At 35.1% G+C, this 19,748-nt stretch overlaps 1 protein-coding gene across 8 annotated transcripts in view; it reads left to right on the top strand.

Moving 5' to 3' along the window:
• ITGB3BP (integrin subunit beta 3 binding protein) overlaps window positions 1-19,748 on the top strand; it is an 80,641-nt gene that overhangs the window by 32,452 nt on the left and 28,441 nt on the right. For 4 of the 8 annotated variants that reach the window (XM_033225139.1, XM_033225141.1, XM_033225142.1 and 1 more), the window contains exons 3-5: window positions 5,620-5,755; window positions 8,973-9,050; window positions 17,394-17,463. In XM_033225139.1, coding sequence (XP_033081030.1) covers window positions 5,620-5,755; window positions 8,973-9,050; window positions 17,394-17,463 — 284 coding nt within the window. The remainder of the gene's footprint in view (window positions 1-5,619; window positions 5,756-8,972; window positions 9,051-17,393; window positions 17,464-19,748) is intronic. The other 4 variants (XM_033225144.1, XM_033225145.1, XM_033225146.1 and 1 more) reach the window with 1 other exon arrangement.

Raw genomic sequence — 19,748 nt, 5'->3', positions numbered from 1 at the left:
TCCTTGTTGAAAGGGAAAATGGGTTGTCCAGAGTGGAGCCTAAGATAAAGCATCCTGGTCCTAGGGAGATTTTCCACAAAAGCCCTCACTTTTTTTTTGCTTGAATGGCATGGTTGCAATTCCTTTGCCTTCACTCTCACCCCCACCTCCCTCCACAAGGGAAGAGAGAGTGATTGCCGTGGATCCTGGCCTGAGATACATGGCAGTGCCAGCTACCCACTACCTGCCCCATCCTACTTTCTTTGCTCTTTGCTAGTTGAGTGAGGGAATATATTCGTTAAGTGAGGAAACTGAAATTCAGATAAGTGGTGCGTCCATGATAGCATAGCTGGGGAGCAGCAAAGCCATTATGTGAGCCCAGGCTTTCCAACGTTAAGTCTGCGGTTCCTTCCATATACCGCAGCTATCTTTCCTTTAGTGTAATTGTTTAAAGACTTCATGATTCTTCATTCTCTTTGGAAAATCTTATTTCTAATACTGTTGTTGGTTATATTTTTATATTATCTTTAGCAGTTGGTTAAATTTGTTAAACATTTTAAAATACTGGGTCAATTCATTGGGGAAAAAGAAAGTCTTTAATAAATGGTAACCATATAGAAAAAATTCATTTCATATACAAAATTCATATGCACTTCATATCTCACTTTATTTACAAAATTTATTCCAAGAAGGATCATAGGCCTAAAGTAAAGCCAAACCATAAAGTCTCTGGAAGCCTGCATGATGGCTTCTGGCTGTAATCCCAGCTTTGGGGGAGGCTGAGGTGGAAGAATTGCTTGAGGCTAGCAATTTGGGACAAGCCTGGGAAATGTAGTAAGACCCTGTCTCTAAAAAAATTTTGTTTGTTAAATAAGGTGGCATGGTAGTGCGCACCTATAGTCTCAGCTACTCAGGAGGGTAAAGTGGGAGGATCGCTTGAGCCCAGGAGTTCAAGGCTGCAGTGAGCTGTGATAGTGCCACTGCACTTCAGTCTAGGTGACAGAGAAAGACTTCATCCCTTAGAAAAAAAAAATTACAGTGTAAGAGAATGACGATAATGATACTGTTATTATTAAAATTAATACCTTTAAATTGTGAAAAAATAGTTACTACAAATAGAAAAACCAGTGCATCAACGTTTTTAGCCAGTATTTTATTTTTCTTGTTAGGGTGAAATTTGCATATTATTAATTTCAAAGATCTTGAGTGTATAATTTGATGAATTCTAGCAAATGCATAATTCAGTACCGTAGCTCTTAATATATTAGTCATATTCTTTCCTTGCTATCCCTGTAAGATCGCTAAGATAAGTTCAAAATGTTTGTTCTCCATAGCTACCATAAAAACAAAACCCCAACATTTTTAGAACCATTAAGGTTGATAATTGTGGTAGCTGATAAGAAGGTAGTTGGGGCTGGATGTGGTATCTCACGCCTATAATCCCAGCCCTTTGGGAGGCCAAGGTGGGCAGATCACTTGAGGTCAGGAGTTAGAGACCAGCCTGGTGAACATAGTGAAACCCTGTCTCTACTAAAACTACACAAATTAGCCGGATGTGGTGGTGGGCACCTATAATCCCAGCTACCTCGCCTAAACCCGGGAGGCAGAGGTTGCAGTGAGCCAAGACAATGTCACTACACTCCAGTCCAGGGGACCCAGCGAGACTCTGTCTCAAAAAAGTAAAGAAGGTAGATGATTGGTATCTAGTACTCTTCTAGGAACCTTAGGCCCAAATCGTGAAAAGTCTCTAAGGCAGCTAATGCTAGAGTTTTCTAATGTAAATTTCATAATTAGTACTAGTAATGCATATTAATTATCTTAGGTGAGACATTCCAATAGCTTAAATAACCAGTATAAGTTTATGAAGAATTATCTCCTTCTAGCTGCCTTTTTGCTTCTAGTTGGCCAGACACTACAGTATCTGTGTTTTAAATATTTTAGCATAGGCTGGCAGTTCAAAATAATGATAAAGTATCCTTTAAACCCTATATTTTATCCTGCAAGAATTTTTAGTTAGTACTTTCTAGGCTGTTTATAATAGGTTTAAAAAAATCAATAAAATGCAGGCACTTTTTGTAGTGTATGCTTTAAACAAGGTGATAAAGCAAGCTACAATTTGTGAAAGATATTGAAGGAAGGAAAGGAAAATATCATATCTATTTGAAATTATTGAGAGAACATTGATTTTTTCTCTCAGGCAGAAAAATCGATGCCCAAATTTTAGTTTTGCTAATGTACAAGATTAGACCTCCTTATAAAACGTACAGTAGCATTTGGGCGGGACTGATTGCAACATCTTAGAATGTGGCATTTCTTCTGTTTAGAAATGGTATTAAATAACTCTAAGGAGTCAGGAAATATTACAAGCAGATTTGTTTATTTGTTTGTTTGTTTGTTTTTTGAGATAGAATCTCCCATGTCGCCTAGGCTAGAGTGCGGTGGCGTGATCTTGGCTCACTGCAACCTCTGCCACCTGGGTCCAAGTGATTCTCGTGCCTCGGCCTCCTGAGTAGCTGGGACTACAGGCGCGCCACCACGCCTGGCAAATTTTTGTATTTTTAGTAGAGACGGGGTTTCCCCGTGTTGCCAGGCTGGTCTCCCACTCAGCCTCAGGCGATTCACCCACCTTGGCCTCCCAAAGTGCTGGGATTACAGGCACGAGCTGCCAGCAGTTGTTAATTATTATAGAAGTGGTTGTGATATCTATTTTCATGTGTGTGTGTGTGTGGTGTGTGTGTGTGTATGTTGTGATCCACAGCTCACTGCAGCCTCAACTTCCTGGGTTTAAGTGATCTTCCCACTTCAGCCTCCAAAGTAGCTAGACCACAGGCATGTACCATTATGCCCAGCTCATTTTTTGATACTTTTTATGGAGACAGGATTTTGTCATGTTGCCCAGGCTGATTTCGAACTCCTGAGCTCAAGCAATCCTCCTGCCTTGGCTTCCCAAAGTGCTGGGATAACAGGCATGAAACGCCCTGCCCAGCCAACACCAACATCTCTTTCTTTCTCTCCCTTCCTTCCTTCCTTCCTTCCTCCCTCCCTTCCTCCCTTCCTCCCTTCCTCCCTTCCTCCCTTCCTTCCTCCCTTCCTTTCTCATTTTGTTTACATCCTGAGTCCTTGCTTTTTTCTAGCCAAAACTAGCCCTCTTACTTTTTCTTCCTGTTTTTCTAAAGGGCTCATAGGTAGTACTCATCCTTGCTGAGTGGAAGGAGTACTGACTTCTCAGTAGCTCAGTCTTCTCTCAAATCCCAGTATTCTTAATTCTTCCTTTTGTGGGAGAGTAATGAGTAGGCCAAGACCTTCAAAGTTTGGGAGATGGCAGAATGGAAATTCTCAGATGGATTCTAGGATTGCTTTTAAACCTCTTCAGAGATTAAAAGTTAGAGGAACTTGGTACAACCTTGAGGGAAAGAAAACTTACGGAAGTAGGGTTATGCCTTTGTGTGTACCAGTAGGGCAGATAAACAAAAGTGCATATTTACTGAAGAATATTTAGTGGTATAGGAGGGAAAGGGTAGATTTTCAGTTTTCCTTCTGTGTGTGGTAGTTGTAGACAGACATTTTTCTTTTTAACCAACACAAATGACCAAAAAAAAAAAAAAAGAGAAGTCTCAGTATTTCTAAAATGAGGCAAAAATACACACACACACACACACACACACACACACACACACACAGCACATGCACACTCAGAGAGTTATTTTCTGAAAGCTGGAAAATTGTTTCCCAGGAGAAATGTATGATCTACAGTTAAAATGTTTAGACATTTGGCAATTGGATAAATAATTTTTTGGTGAAAATAGGAAAACAGATTGACATAAATGTACATTAGGGTAGTGACTTTCATTTCTTGTACATACACAGTGAAGTAGTTCTGGGCAATAAATTCTTGGAAAAGTAGAGTAGGAATTGGATAAATGTCATAGTTTATGACTGAATACATACAAACAGGTGAAAACTCAAGATGGAGAGGTAATAATAACCACCTGATAAAGAGACTTAAAACCCTTTCACTGTACAAAAAAAGATTGCTTTAGAGTTATAACTTGATATTATAGTTTGATTTTTTAAAAGATATTCATTCCTTTTGTGGCCACTATGGATACGTAAAATAAAAAATGCCTTTTGTTTCTCAATATAATTAAATATCGTTTCCCAATATTTAAAATCTTAACTGTAAAAAAATTTTTCTGAATGCTATAGATTCTGGAACTAATATTAAGATTACTAAAAAAGATGACACAGCCACTATTTCCTCCATAGGTCTCTTAAAAATAAAGGATACTTGACCATGCAGAGTTAAGGAACTGTTTCAAATCCTCTGCCAAGCTATATCCAGTATGTTGGCAATATAGGAGCCATCAGACCTTTCCTGTATCTCCCAGATCCATCCTATGCTGTCTGTTCCACCTCTTATTCCAGATTTCTCATGCCTTTTTCTGTGACAGACTACTGCAGCCAACTTTGAATTTTCCCTCTTGTCTGAATTTCATTGCATACATACTAATTTAAAACTCCTTCATTGTTGTTCTAACTTTTGGTAGACACTCCTTAAGGCCAGAGCAATTTGTTATATTTCTTTGTACACATTAGTACACATTAGTTAGCAGTGCTGGTGGGTGATCAGTAAACCTTATGGAAAGCAAGTTTTAAGGGAATTCAGGAAAGGGAACAATTAATAGTATGACAATGGATGTTTGAAGGAAAGGGATCATGAATAAGGACCTAAACTAAAGAAAGTCTAGGTCCTGGGGAAGATGAAAAAGAGGATGTTCCAAGCTGAGATCACAGAATGATCTGAGGCCCAAATGCACATAGCCTAGTTACTGAAGCTGTAGGTAACAGTGAATAATTGGATGAATGAACCAATGAACAAATTAGTATATTCTGAGTAGAGCAAGATAGCCAAATTTACTGGACTGTTCCTTGTAAGTCATTCATTCCTCACACATTTTTTTAGTTCTCTGGGATATAAAGATGAAAAGATAATATTTATTTTCAGGAGCAAATTCTAATGGAACAGACAGAAAAATTAAAACTTATTAAAATATGTTACCTGACCAACACCTATGGAAACACAAAGGAGGAAGCTGCTAAGAGGAAGATTGTAAGATAGGCCAGATCCTCAAAGGCCTTAAATGCCTGACTCAATTGTTTGGACATTATTTTGGTTATTATTGAAGCAAGACACTACATCAGACCACTTTGTGAAGCTATAGGACAGCAGTTATCCTTCCTAAGGTTTCTGTGTGAGGCTTAGTAATAGGCACCTCTGAGAGTTTTCCTGCCCTGGCCGCATAATTATACTTCAAGTTCAGCTGAAAGCAAAAGTCAGGGTATGGTTGGGAGAGTTGGCCATCTCTAACCTATTTGGAAATACCATCTCAGAAGGTAGTAACCCTTTAATGCTAAAATTTAGTCAATATCAAATTGAGATGTTCTAGTTATTATAGAGACCTGAAATGTCTACCTAATTTGAAAGAATAGTGTTTACTCTGAGAGTGATAATTAAGTATATTTGTAATCTGAAAAGCAAGAGCAAGGAAACGAATTTGAATTTTGCTGATTTTTAATGGCATATAATTTCAAAAATCTATGACATAACTATTTCTGTCCTAAATTATTATTTATATCCAGTCATTTGATCCTTCAAAAATCACAAGGAAGAAAAGTTTTATAACTTACTCTCCAACAACTGGAACTTGTCAAATGAGTCTGTTTGCTTCTCCCACAAGCTCTGAAGAACAAAAGCACAGAAATCGACTATCAAATGGTTAGTTGAACATTCTTTTCTACTTATTGTAAGGTTTTTCTAGTTATTGGCTAAATCAAAATTTTGCTTTAATTATAATATGGATCTTGCTACAGCTGATTTTTCTCTTCTCTCAAATAATTTAATACCTTAATATAGGTGTTACTTTGGACATAAATGTAAACTTTTGGCACTTATTTTAAAATGCAACTGCAGGCTTTGTTCCCTTACTATCCCATCCATTAAATAGAAATTATGGCCTGACTTGCCTTCAGCTACTATCAATTATAATGGTTACAGATATGCCCCTTAACAAGCTATCCATCATGTGCATAAATTAACGGCAGCATAATTCAGGTGCTGCTGCACTACAACTTAAGAGTGATACTTCTAAATGTTATTTTTATTCATGTTTTCCATTTAGTTTTACCCACGTTTAGTATATCTTTATATAGCTTACCTTTATTTCTTATATTTCATTCCCTTCTTTTTCTTGACTATTTCAAATGTATTTACAAAAGGTTTGTAGAATTTTTCCGTAGAGAAAAATCTAATTTTAGTATGAAATTCTTTATTTTAAAATATTATTAGTTTAATTTTAATTTTGACCATACATATTTGTTGTCCTCTGGTAGTTTATTGCTAAAATACTGATTTAAAAACACAAATCTCGATTTCATGGGTTTATTTATCTATTTTTTTGAGAAAGGTTATGAATCAGTGGCATGTAGTTTTATAATATAAAATTTTAAATAGGCTCAAATTTAATAGTGTATCCTTTAGATATACTGTCATTAGCCTAATTCACATTTTATTGTTTAACATTTAATGAGTGCTAGCATATACTAGAAGCTACCCAGAAACAAAGAAGTCTTATTTTACGTGATTTGTTATGTTACACAAAATGAGATCTTAAAGTTTTGAATGTCTTTAATTTTACTTTATTCAAATGCTTTTTATCCTAAAGCTGTGACTATTAGGTTTCTCTTTCCCTAAACTGTATGAAAATGTATACACTTTAAGTTTCATAGTTCTATTTTTATATACATGATATATCTTTTTAATTAAAAATAAATGCCTTAGAGATTGTACATCCCTATACTGAAATGTGAATAGATTTTAAGTTGATATGTACTCAATTTCCATATTGAAATTAAATATGGACTTAAGGGGACATTCTTTTTGCCCATAAAAAGATTGGTCACATGATTTCTGTTGACATTTAAGTGGATAATTATCACAAATTATAGTCCTAAGTAAGCTCTTTTTTTAAAAGTCAGATAGCAAAGGTTTCAGAGGTGCTGGCAATGTTCTGTTTTTTGACCTACATAGTGGTTACACTGATTCACTCTAGTTATTCATCAGACTGTACATACATGTTTCATGTGTGCCATAATGTATATATCTCACATATAGAAGTCTCTAAACAGGAGAATTTTGTCCAGAATTCTGTATTAGATCATGTCATTTGTAATTACATTGCTTATGCTAATATATCATCTTGTACATGTTTTAAAAATAAAAAAGCTTGATTTTTATGAAGTAACTTAGTTCAAAATAAATGAGAAAATATGACTTATGAAGTCATTTAAATTCTAAATGAGGTCATAATCTCTTAACAAATCCCACTTTAAAAATATTACACAAAACATAATATAAAATTTAAATAACATTTTCAAGGACATTTTAGGTGCTACTCACTTCCCATCACACTTATGATGAGATCCAAAACCTTATCATGACATGAAAGGCCATATGTCCATCTAATTCCTAAACACCTCGTCTGCCTCATTTTCTACCCTTTTTTTACACTACTTACCTTCTTGCCACTCTTGAGTGGCTACTCAAGAAGGTAGCCACTCTTACCTTCTTGCTATTTGTCAGTCATGCTGAGCCCCTTCTTGCCACGGGGTCTTGCAGTTCTCTCCACCTGGAATACTCCTTCTCCAGATATTTATATGTACTTTCTATGTACATTTGAACCATGTACTGTGCGAACAGAAGACTTAATGTTATATTTAAATGCATTTGTAGTTATAAAAGGATGAAAAATTTGGTTCTGTGTCTTCCTTCTACATAGATTCTACATTGGCCAAATATGGGATTTGTTTCAGCTCTTTAGTTTATACATTTAACAGATACGTTCATGGAGCACATAATAACGTTTCAGTCAGTGACAAACTATGTATATACATCGGGGTCCCCCAAGATTATAATGGAGCTGAAAAATTCCTATTGTTTAGTGGCCCAGTAGCCATCATAACATTGTAGCACAACACGTTACTCACATTTTTGTGGTGATGCCAGTGTAAACAAACCTAGTTCACTGCTAGTCGTATAAAAGCGTAGCATGTACAATTATGTATAGTACATGATATAGTTATGTACTGCATAATGATGTTTTGTTCAACAACTAACCACATACAATGATGGTCCTGTAAGATTATAATACTGTATTTTACTGTGCGTTTTTATGTTTAGATATGTTTAGATAAACAAATACTTACAATATGTTACAATTGCCTACAGTGTTCAGTACAGTAATATGCTGTGCAGGTTTGTAGACTAGGAGCAATAGGCTATACACTAGGTGTGTGCTAGATTATGCAATGGAGGTTTGTATAAGTATACCTACGATGTTTGCACAACAATGAGATCACCTCATGATGCATTTCTCAGAATGTATGTCCATAGTTAAGTGACACGTAACTCTATATGTATGTGTGTATGTTGTATATCATTTATATATTTCTTAATGTGTATGTACATTATTATATTGCTGCCCTCCTCAGACCCGTAGCAAGTTTCTCCATACTATTACAGTTAACCGTTGAACAACATAGGTTTGAACTACACAGGTCAACTTATATGAAGATTGTTTTAGAATAAACATACTGGAAAATTTTTTGGAGTTTTGTGACAACTTTGTAAAACCCTGCAGACAAACTTTATAGACTATAATATAAAAAAAAGAAAGTTAGATTTGCCATGGATGCATAAAATATGTGTAGCTACTAGTCTATCATTTACCATAAAACATACACAAATTTATTATAAAAAAATAAAATTTATCAAAATTAATGCATACAAACACTTAGACCCTACACAGTCCCATTTGCAGTTGAGAGAAATGTAAATGAATATAAAGATGCAGTATTAAATCATAACTGCATAAAATTAACTAGTACATACTGTACTACTGTAATAATTTCATAGCTACCTCCTGTTGCTGTTTTAGTGAGCTCAAGTGTTGCAAGTATCTGCTTGACATACCATGTGATGCTGATAATCTCTGCACAAGCAGTGTGTCTCTCAAGTAAATTGTATATTGCAATAAAAAGTGATCTCATGGTTCTCGTATGTTTTTCATCATGTTTAGGGCTATGCTGGAAACCTTGAATAACACCGTGAAGCCCACATAAAGTGCCACTAGTGATGCTGGAAGTGCTCCCAATGAGCAGAGAAAAATCATGACATTACAAGAAAAAGTTGAGTTGCTTGATATGTACCGTAGATTAAGGTCTGCAGCTGTAGTTCCTACCGTTTCTGACAGTTCATCTTGTAAACAGATGACAAACTTATGGTATTGATTAATACTTTACAATACTGTAAATATTTTATCTTATGATTTTCTTAATAACTTTTTTCTCTAACTTACTTTATTGTAAGAATACACAGCATAATACGTGTAACACACAAAATATGTATTAATTGACTTTGTGGCATCTGGCCAACAGTACGCTATCGGTAGTTAAGTTTTTGGGGAGTCAAGAGTTATACTTGGATTTTTGACTACATGGGGGGTTGGCACTCCTAACCCTCGAGTTGCTCAAGGGTCAATTGTATGCATTTTCGAAAAGAAGAAAGAGTAAATTTTTCCCCTTTACTCCCATGAACACTTCAGACTCGTTATTTAATAATGAAAGTAGAAGAATAAACAAATTTGCATAGTCAGAGAGTACTTGTTAACTGGACAATAGATCTGTAAAAATCACTCAGACTATAACAATATAACAGTACAGAGAGATAAAAGGAAAATGTGATAATAAAGAGAAATGATAGGCAGAATAAGACTCTCCAACATCTGCCAAGTTGGAGTTCTACAAGAAAGAAATACAGAGAATGGGCCGTAGGCAGTATTCTAAGATATAAGGACTATCAGTTTTTCATAATTAAGGAAAGATAAGAATGTGCAAATTAGAGTAGCATACTAAATCTGCGCAGGATAAAGTAAAACAGATCCACATCTGGTTATTTCATGATAAAACTGTATGTACAACATCAAAGACAAAAGTTTAAGGGCAGCCAGAGAAAAGATAGTACTTACAAGAGAATAACAGACTGGTAAACTTCTTATTTGTATCAGTAGACTCCAGCAGAAAATGCAATAATAGTATCAATTAGGAATCACAGTTGAGTTTTTATCCAGGAAGTGAGGATGAAATAAAGATATTTTCAGACAGTCTCAGAGAGTTTGCCACTCACAGATTCTCAGTAAAATAACTACAAAATAGGTTATTTCTCCAAGAGGTAAAGTGAACCTCAGATAAAGGAGTGGAATTGCAAAAAGCAATGATAGAAAAGTGAATCAGCAAACATGTTAATCTAATTACAAGTTTTGCTGACTATAAAGCAAAAGTCAAACAATTGGAGAGCGGGTGAAAAACAAATAATAGACCACACTAGCATGGAAGATAAGGAGGCAACAGATAAGAGTTACGATGTGGTTTTTTTTGTTTATTTGTTTGTTTTTTTATACTTTAAGTTCTAGGGTACATGTGCATAAGGTGCAGGTTTGTTACATATGTGTACATGTGCCATGTTGGTGTGCTGCACCAATTAACTCATTAAGGTCCTTGTATTTTCAGGCAAATGATGAGATACCTATCACTTGACTTCATTGTGTTTTTTGTTTTCTTGCCTGCAAAATGGGGAAGATAGTAATTCCTACCTCAGAATTTTGAGGATTAAATGAATTAATACACAGAAAGCACTTAGAGTGGTACTTGACATACATTAATAGTATATGTTCCATACATATTTTAGCCATTTTAATTAATAGCCATTTTAATTAATTAGACTTTAAGAAAAGACATAAGACAATTAAATCTGAAGGAATAGAAAAAGAAAGCAAAGCAAATACTAGCTTTTTTTTTAAAAAGCTAGTAGTTGATACAAAAATAGATAGGCTGAAATAGACTTTACGCCTAAAAGGCTTTATTGAAGATAATGGGGCTCTTTTCATAAGAGATAGAGAAAGATTCACCACTACAAAAATAAAAGGATCCTGAGCCATATGTGCATCTAAAAAACTCAAAACATGATGAAATATGACAGGATAACAAGGGAGAAACTGATAAATCCACAGTCATTGTAGGAGATTTTAAACTATCTCTTTCAGAAACTGATGAAGAGGTTAAAAAGGAAGGATATAGGCAAGTTGTACATAATTAGCAAGCTTATCTAACAAGCTGTGGTCAGAAAAATACCCAACATATAATAAAGCACACGTGGAACGTTCACAAAAATGTAACCAGCTTGGAGTTACAGAGGAAGTCTCACTGTATTAAAAATTACAGTCATACAGCTCACACTTTCTGACTAAACTTTCATACAATTAGGAATCAATAATGAAAAGACAGCCCTCCAAAAATTTTAACCTGTATATTTGGAAACCAAGAAACTTCTAAATAATTCATTGATCAGAAAAATTGCAATGGAAAGTATAAAATACTTAGAATTGAATGATAATGAAAACATGTCAGCACTTAGAGGAGAAATTTATATGTACATTATACTAAAGCAGTTCTTGGTGGAAGCTTTATGCAGTCCTTCCTTCACATCTGGGGAATTGGTTCCTGGATCCCACTCAGTTTCCAAGATCCACAGACCCTCAAGTCCCTTGTAGAAAATAGTATAGTATTTGCATATATCCAATACACCCTCCTACATACTTTAAATTATCTCAAGATTACTTATATACCTAATACAATGTAAGTGCTATGGAAATAGTTGTTATACTGTATTGTTTAGGGAATTACGACAAGGAAAAGTCTGTATATGTTCAGTACAGATGCAACCATCCTTTTTTTAAACAAAGTATTTTTGATCCATGGTTGGTTGAATCCACAGATGTGGAACCCACTAATACAGAGGGCCAACTGTACTTACAAATGCATATACAGTCGTGTGTCACTTAACAATGGGGATACCTTCTGAGAAAGGCATTGTTCAGTGATTTTGTCATTGTATGAACATCATAGATTGTACTTACACAAACCTAGATGGCATAGCCTACTACACATTTATGCTATATGGTATAGCCTGTTCCTAGGCTGCAAACCTATACAGTGGACTGTACTGAATACCATAGGCAATCAAAACATAATGGTATTGGTATATTTAAACATATCTGAGTAGAAAAGGTACAGTAGAAATATGGTGTTATAATCTTATGGGACCATTGTCATGTATGTGGTTTGTCACTGACCAAAGTGTTATACTGCTCATGACTGTATTTAAAAAGGAAGAATGATTGAAAACTATTGAGTCAAGCATTCAACTCAGAATGACTGAAAAGGAACAACAGAATGAACCCCCCAAAGCAGAAAGGAAATAATGATATGAAGAGAAATTATAAATTGAAAACAGGGCAATAAGCAACAAATCAAAAGCTGGTTCTCTGAAAAGTCTAATGAAATGGTAGCCCTCTGGCAAGACTGATTTTTTTTCAAGTAGCAGAAGGAACAAACAATATGTAAAGGAGCTGATAAACTACCATACTATCTCCTTAAATCTGTGGTGAGCAATCTGAGGTGTGGGCCAAATGCTAAACATTTTTATTGTAAAAGAACTAGTCAAATATCTTGCCCTGTAAAATGTAGATCAATAATATTAATCTCAATATTTTCATGGAAGGACTTAGACTTTTAAATACTTTTCAGCTTTTAAATATGACAAGTTTTAATATTTCTAAGAATAACACTAAGGTCAGTTACCAGACTGTCAAGTACCCAGTCAACACAAAGTAATCTGAATGAAAGATGTAAAAAACCTGTATTTTTGTTACTGCTTCCCAAATATTACTGTTTTAGTAGATAAAAAGTTATTTCCATTTTCTCAGCGATAACCTTCTATTCAATAGTGTAAGTAATATTTTAAGAATGTTATTACATTTATATCTATGCGACTTAATAAAGGTGTTTTCATTTTGAGTGAAAAAGAACCATTCAGCCGTGTGCAGTGGCTCACTCCTGTAATCCGAGCACTTTGAGGGGCTGAGATGGGCAAATCACCTAAGGTCGGGAGTTCAAGATTAGCCTGGCCAACATGGCAAAACCCAGTCTCTACTAAAAATACAAAAATTAGCCAGGCGTGGTGGTGCATGCCTGTAGTCCCAGCTACTCGGGAGGCTAAGGCAGGAGAATCACTTGAACCTGGGAGGCAGGGGTTGCAGTGAGCAGAGATGGCACCACTGCTCTCCAGGCTGGGCTGGCAAAGTGAGACTCTGTCTCAAAAAAAAAAAATTAATATTGTTATTTTTCATGAGTTGATCCTCTAAAGAGGTTATTTACCTACCACTCTAGTTTATTAATATTAATTTGGTTTATTAAAAGAATAGCAGGACTGTATCAGTATCTCATTCACCTGTTTGCCTGCAGGCCTCAACTTGATCTACATGCAAGTAACCTTTTCAGAAAGAAGTTACTAACTTTTGTTTGACTACCTTAGACAAATCACTTAAATCTCTGTGGATCAAGGTTTTCCCAACTCTTAACTTTTTGTTTGAGACCAAAATGATTGCCTATAATATTTATCAACTATAAAGTAAGGGTACCTATAAGCAGCATGATACCAGCCTAAACCTGTTTGGACTTTACATTAATTTATTTATTTATTTATTTATTTTTGAGATGGAGTCTCATTCTGTCACGCAGGCTGGAGTGCAGTGGTGTAATCTCGGCTCACTGCAACCTCTGCCTCCCAGGTTCAAGTGATTGTCCTGTCTCAGCCTCCCAAGTAGCTGGGATTACAGGCACATACTGCCGTGCCCAGGTATTTTTTTGTATTTTAGTAGAGACAGGGTTTCACCATGTTGCCCAGGCTGGTCTCAAACTCCTGAGCTCCTCCACCTCAGCCTCCCAAAGTGCTAGGATTACAGGCATGAGCCACTGTGCCCAGCCTACATTAGTCTATTAATAAGCACTGCATCAGTCTTCAGCTAAATGAAGCACAGTCTTCAGCTAAATGTCTGGGTTTCAATCCTCACTCACTAACTTTATGGACTGGGATAAGTTATGTAACCATTCTGTACTTCTATTTTCTCATCTGTAAAATGGGAACAAGAGTGACTATGTCAGAGTTGTGCAAGTTAATTAGATATCATATGTAACATATTTAAAGCAATGCCTGGCCCTAATTAATACCATGTAAGTGTTAGCCATTGTCATCACTATTGATTGTGCTTCCAAGTGTGAACAATTTGTTGAAAGCTATCTTCATTTGTTAGGGAAACAGCTCCCTGGAGCCTTACCAAAAAGCTCAAATACAATTCTGAATCTAGTTCAGATTCAGTGATGGTACATTTATCACCAATGTTTTGTGAAACTACACTTGAAGAGAGTCAAATACACAAGTGTTTGCTCACTTTTACATATAATCTCATAAGAAAAATACCATATAGATTCCACAGTCCTTTTGTATATATTCATTGTGCTTACTTTTTTTTAATAGAATGGAATGAAATAAAGGAATGTATTAAGTAACTGGAAAACTCATTTACTACTTAATATGTTCTATTATTACTCAACAGTCTAATAACTGATCTAAGTATTATTCTTAGAAATATTAAAATTCTTCATATTTAACAGCTGAAAATTATTTAAAATCATAAATCCTTCCACGAGAAGACTGAGGTTAATACTATTGATGCACATTTTTACAGGGTGAGATATTTGACTAGTTCTTTTATAATAAAAATATTTAGAAAGGCATTGAATACCTAGTGAAAATTCAGATAACATTCTTTACTATTTCTTACCTGACATTTTTTGCTATTAGTGCTGAAATGTGAAAACGAATTACAAGTTAAAGGAGCAAAGTAATTTTAATACTTAATTTTGGAGACTTACTGAATGCAAACAGCATAGTACAAAATTCAGGAAATTAGTATTGACCTTTAGGCAAAGATTTTCTGAAATAACGGTTTAAGGTACATTTGGGTTTTCATTTGTGGTTTTCCACAAAACATTCATTTTCAGCTTAACTTTTTTTCAGAGACAGATTTTAATTTATTACTCCAAAACTCTCTAAAATCACAAAATATTGTTATTCTTTTCCCCTTACATTCTTTACTACATTTTTAACCATATTAATTTATTCTGTTTGAAACAAGGATACTGACTTGTCAAATAAGGCATAGTTCATAAACAAGAGAAATAACTAGTGCTTTAACAAAATTTTTAAATTATAACTTTTTTCTCCTTTTGCCATTAGAGACTATTTTGGGGTAACAATTATGATAGGTTTTTGTTGTTGTTGTTGTTTTTGAGGAAGACATAGGTTCAAAGTAACAATGAGAGGAGTTATTATTAATCGACTTCTGAACCAGTGGACTCAATGAAATTGAGTTTATTTTGACTGTTTTTTCTTAGTGGTCAACAGTTTCGGTTATTCATTCATTTGCTTGTTTATTCATTCAGTAAACATCAAAAGCCAGTATATGCAAGGCACTGAAAATCTTAACTGTACTAATATGTATCCTCAAATACTTGCTAATTATATATTAAATGTGTTTAAAGTACTTGGTGTATATGGTAGTATAAAGTACTCGAGAACAAACAACTAAATAGCTCATAAAACAATTATCTGCTTAACCATTGATAAGTACAAACATTATGTTCTACTAGAGCTATAAAATCAAACAAACTTACATGTCAACCCAGTGGGCATATGAAGGATTATGACTTAGTTACATCCTATGTCTTCACGTGTGCCTCTGTCAATTTGTGAAACTTGTAAAAGTTTAGATAAGCCATGACCTTGGATAACTATATGGCATTTTAAATGGAATGTAACCATTTATTTATTTTATTGTTATCTTTTTTTTTTTTTTTTTTTGAGACGGAGCCTTGCTCTGTCGCCCAGGCTGGAGTGCAGTGGCCACATCTCAGCTCACTGCAAGCTCCGCCTCCAGGGTTCACGCCATTCTCCTGCCTCAGCCTCCCGAGTAGCTGGGACTACAGGCGCCTGCCACCGTGTCCGGCTAATTTTTTGTGTTTTTGGTAGAGACGGGGTTTCACCGAGTTAGCCAGGATAGTCTCAATCTCCTGACCTTGTGATCCGCCTGCCTCGGCCTCCCAAAGCGCTGGGATTACAGGCGTGAGCCACTGCGCCCAGCCTGTTATCTTAAATAAATAATGAATGATATACTTAGATCTTTCCAAGGATTTACTAAATACACATTTAAAGATTCAGGTCCTCAAAAAATTTAAATAAAATTACCATATGACCCAGCAATCCCACTACTGGGTGTATATTCAAAGGATATTAAATCAGTATGTCAAAAGAAATATCTGGACTCCCATGTTCATTGCACCATTATTCACAATAGCTAAGATACTAAATCAACCTAAGTGTCCATGAACAGATGAATGGATAAAGAAAATATGGTATATATACTCAATGGAATTCTCTTAACGTTTAAAAAGAGGGAAATCCTGCCACTTGGGACAACGTGAATGAACCTGGAGGATATTATGTTAAGGGAAGTAAGCCAGGCACAGAAAGACAAATATCACATGATCTCACTTACAAGTGGGATCTAAAAAAGTCAAAATCATAGAACAGAAAATAGAATGGTGGTTTTACCAGGGTCTGCTGGTCGGGAGGGCTGAGTGATTGGGAACATGTTGACCAAATGATAAAAAATTTCAGCTAGACAGGAGGAACAAGTTCAATTATTGTATAATTGACTATAATTGATAGCAACATATTACATAGTTGAAAATTGCTAAGAAAGTAGACTTTCAGTGTTCATACCACAAAAAAATGGTAAGTATGTAAGGTAATAGATATGTTAACTAGTTTGGTTTAGCCATTTTACAATATATACATATTTCAGAACATGTTATACACTATAAATATTTAGTGTCAATTTAAAAATAAAATTAAAAGGTACTTTTACCCCTAAAATCAAATTTATTTTACAATGATACTACGAGGAACTTAACTATTTTCTGAGTATCAGTATCACCAATCCCTTGTTGTTAACTTGAGAAAAAAAATAGAGGTGGAATAATGCAAACTGGAAGCATTAATATAATATCATTGATTAAAATCTTTGATGAAAGTATCCTTTATCTAATAAAGTTTACTAATGCATTTCAACCTAATTATGGAATCATATTGGATTTCTCTTTAATATACCAACCTTCAATGGAAATTTTATTCAAAAGATTATTTTTTCTTATGTGGTATTGTGAATAAGAAATTAGGCAAATAGGAAATGGAAAAAAAAAAAAATAGGATACTGTTTCTTTTCCCACCTCCCTTCCGTTTGTCCACCTTTTTACTTTCTATTTAAAATTTGACAATCTAAATTCTATTTAAAATTTGATGATTTCTCCTTTATGTCCTTTTCTTTATTACACATATATAGAAAAGAGAAAAAAATTGAATCACCCCAGTTTAACTGAAAGCAAAGAATCGACAATAAAAGACAATGATGAGTAAGTCTGTTATTTTTGAAATTACATATGTGTATCTTGCAGGAAGATGTTCATATTTGTTAAAGTGACCATTTAAAAGAATTTATTTGTAGAAATTAATAGTTTATACCTGACCTGAAATATTCTCTCTTAAATAAGTAAAATACCTTAGTTGTGATGTGGTTTGTGATATTCTATAATGGTTATATATGATGCCTTAATTTTAATACTCATTGAGCCCAGTTCTCCCAGCATATGCATAATAGACCAGCTCAGGGTAAAATAGAGTAAGACACTTACTTCAGATTTGCATGGATGGAGAAGTAATACGTGGTTTAGGAACAAAGTGTCTAACAAATAGCTGGTTTAGGATGGAACTAGAAACAGTGAAGCCAGCAGAGAGAGATCTAGAGGAACCTGGAAGGCCTACAGGCCAGCAACCAATCATTTTCATATTGTCCTGTCGGTGGTTCCTTTGAATGAAGACATTATCTGCAGAAAGCTACTGTCTACGTAGGAAAAGCCTGGAAAGAATACAGATGGCTCTCCATATGTGTGTATTACACATTTATGGATTCAACCAATGACAGACTGAAAATATTTTGAGAAAAAAATGAATGGTGCATCTGTACTGAACATATACAGACTTCTTTTCTTGTTATTATTTCCTAAACCAATACAGTATAACAACTATTTATATATCATTTACATTGTGTTGGGTATTATAAGTAATCTAGAGATGATTAAAATATATGGGAGGATGTGCATAGGTTATATGCAAATGCACCATTTTTTATAGGAGACTTGAGCCTCCATGGATTTTGGTATCTGCAGGAGTCCTGGAACCAATTCTCCACAGATACTGAGGGACAACTGTATTTGTATCGTCTTCCTGGAAGGATTGAATTAAGCAGAACAGGAGTTAAATTTTCAAAGTAGTGCATATGTTTAGCTCATTTACCATTTCAGTGTATCTTCTATGTACCACACCAGTGGACACTATAAAGAGTAAAGATAAGGAAAATGAAGTTTCTCCCCATTGGGAGCTTATGGGGTTTTTTTGTTTGTTTGTTTGTTTTTTTGTTTTTTGCCCTGAGACAGGGTCTCACTCTTTTGCCCAGGCTGGAGCACAATGGTGTGATCACCATTCAGTGCAGCCTCAACCTCCTGGGTTCAAGCAATCCTCCCACCTCAGCCTCCTGCGTAGCTGAGACTACAGGTCCACACCACCACGCCCTACAAATTTTTGTGTATTTTTGCAGAGACGGAGTTTCACCATGTTACCCAAGCTAGTATCAAACCCCTGGGCTCAAGCAATCCACTCACCCAGGCCTCCCAAAATTCTGGGATTACAGGTGTGAGATTCTGCATGCAGCCTGGGAGCTTATGATCTTATGCTGTAAGTTAATATACCTTCCTCAATTTAGAAATGGATTATGTTTACAAATGTTTTTGGAGTCATTTACATGGAACTCAGAATGCATTTTCCATGCAAATAGTGTTATAATCTGTGATTACAGCCCTGAGTCAGGGCACAGATCTATTTATTTTGTAATATAGCTGAACTATAGTTTTGGTAGTAGTCCAGATTAAAAGATGTGGAAATGGAGTGCCATTTAAAATACTTTAGGAACAAAGAGAAGAGTTTTTCAAAGAAGCCTCATTGTTTGGCATCTCCTACATCTGTCCATTATTTGCTTTTAGTAGCTGTTTTCCCTTGACATGCTGCTCCTCCAGCTCCAAATATTTGCATGTTTCAGTCTTTTCTGCCCCACAAATATTTTTGTTGTAAATTATTTCTTCCTACTCCTAATCAAAGCTTTTGTTTCCTCAGTGAACTGATCTCAACTGGATATTAACAGGAAAGCATTCTTTTTTGTTTAACTTATTTAATGTTTTTTAACATAGAAATATATGTACACAGGAAAAAATTCAAATTATACAAAAGGATATACACAGTGAAAGCAAGTAGCAAGTAAAAATTCATAAATCACAGATAATCTCGTATTTGAAAGCAGGTGCCTGCTAAACCAAATTAATTTCTCATGCAGTTACATAAAGTCTAAATAGGCAGCAAAGGAGGAAATGTTTTTGGACAAAAGTGATACCAGATAATCAAGCCTGTTTTTTTTCTCCCCGAATCAGCTCCACTTAATAGTGTCTCTCCTTCTTTCTTCTTGTAAACCCATCAATTTATTTAGAGCTCAGACTTTTAAAACAATAGCTCCCATGGCAGCGGGCTTCAAGGAGCAAGGGAAGAGCAAGAACCATTATTATGAGTCACATAGGAATTTGCCTATGTTTAT

This window comes from Trachypithecus francoisi, unplaced genomic scaffold, assembly GCF_009764315.1.
Source record: "Trachypithecus francoisi isolate TF-2019V2 unplaced genomic scaffold, Tfra_2.0 Lachesis_group12, whole genome shotgun sequence".
NCBI classification, from domain to species: domain Eukaryota; kingdom Metazoa; phylum Chordata; class Mammalia; order Primates; family Cercopithecidae; genus Trachypithecus; species Trachypithecus francoisi.
This window is presented reverse-complemented; position numbering and strand designations above follow the sequence as displayed.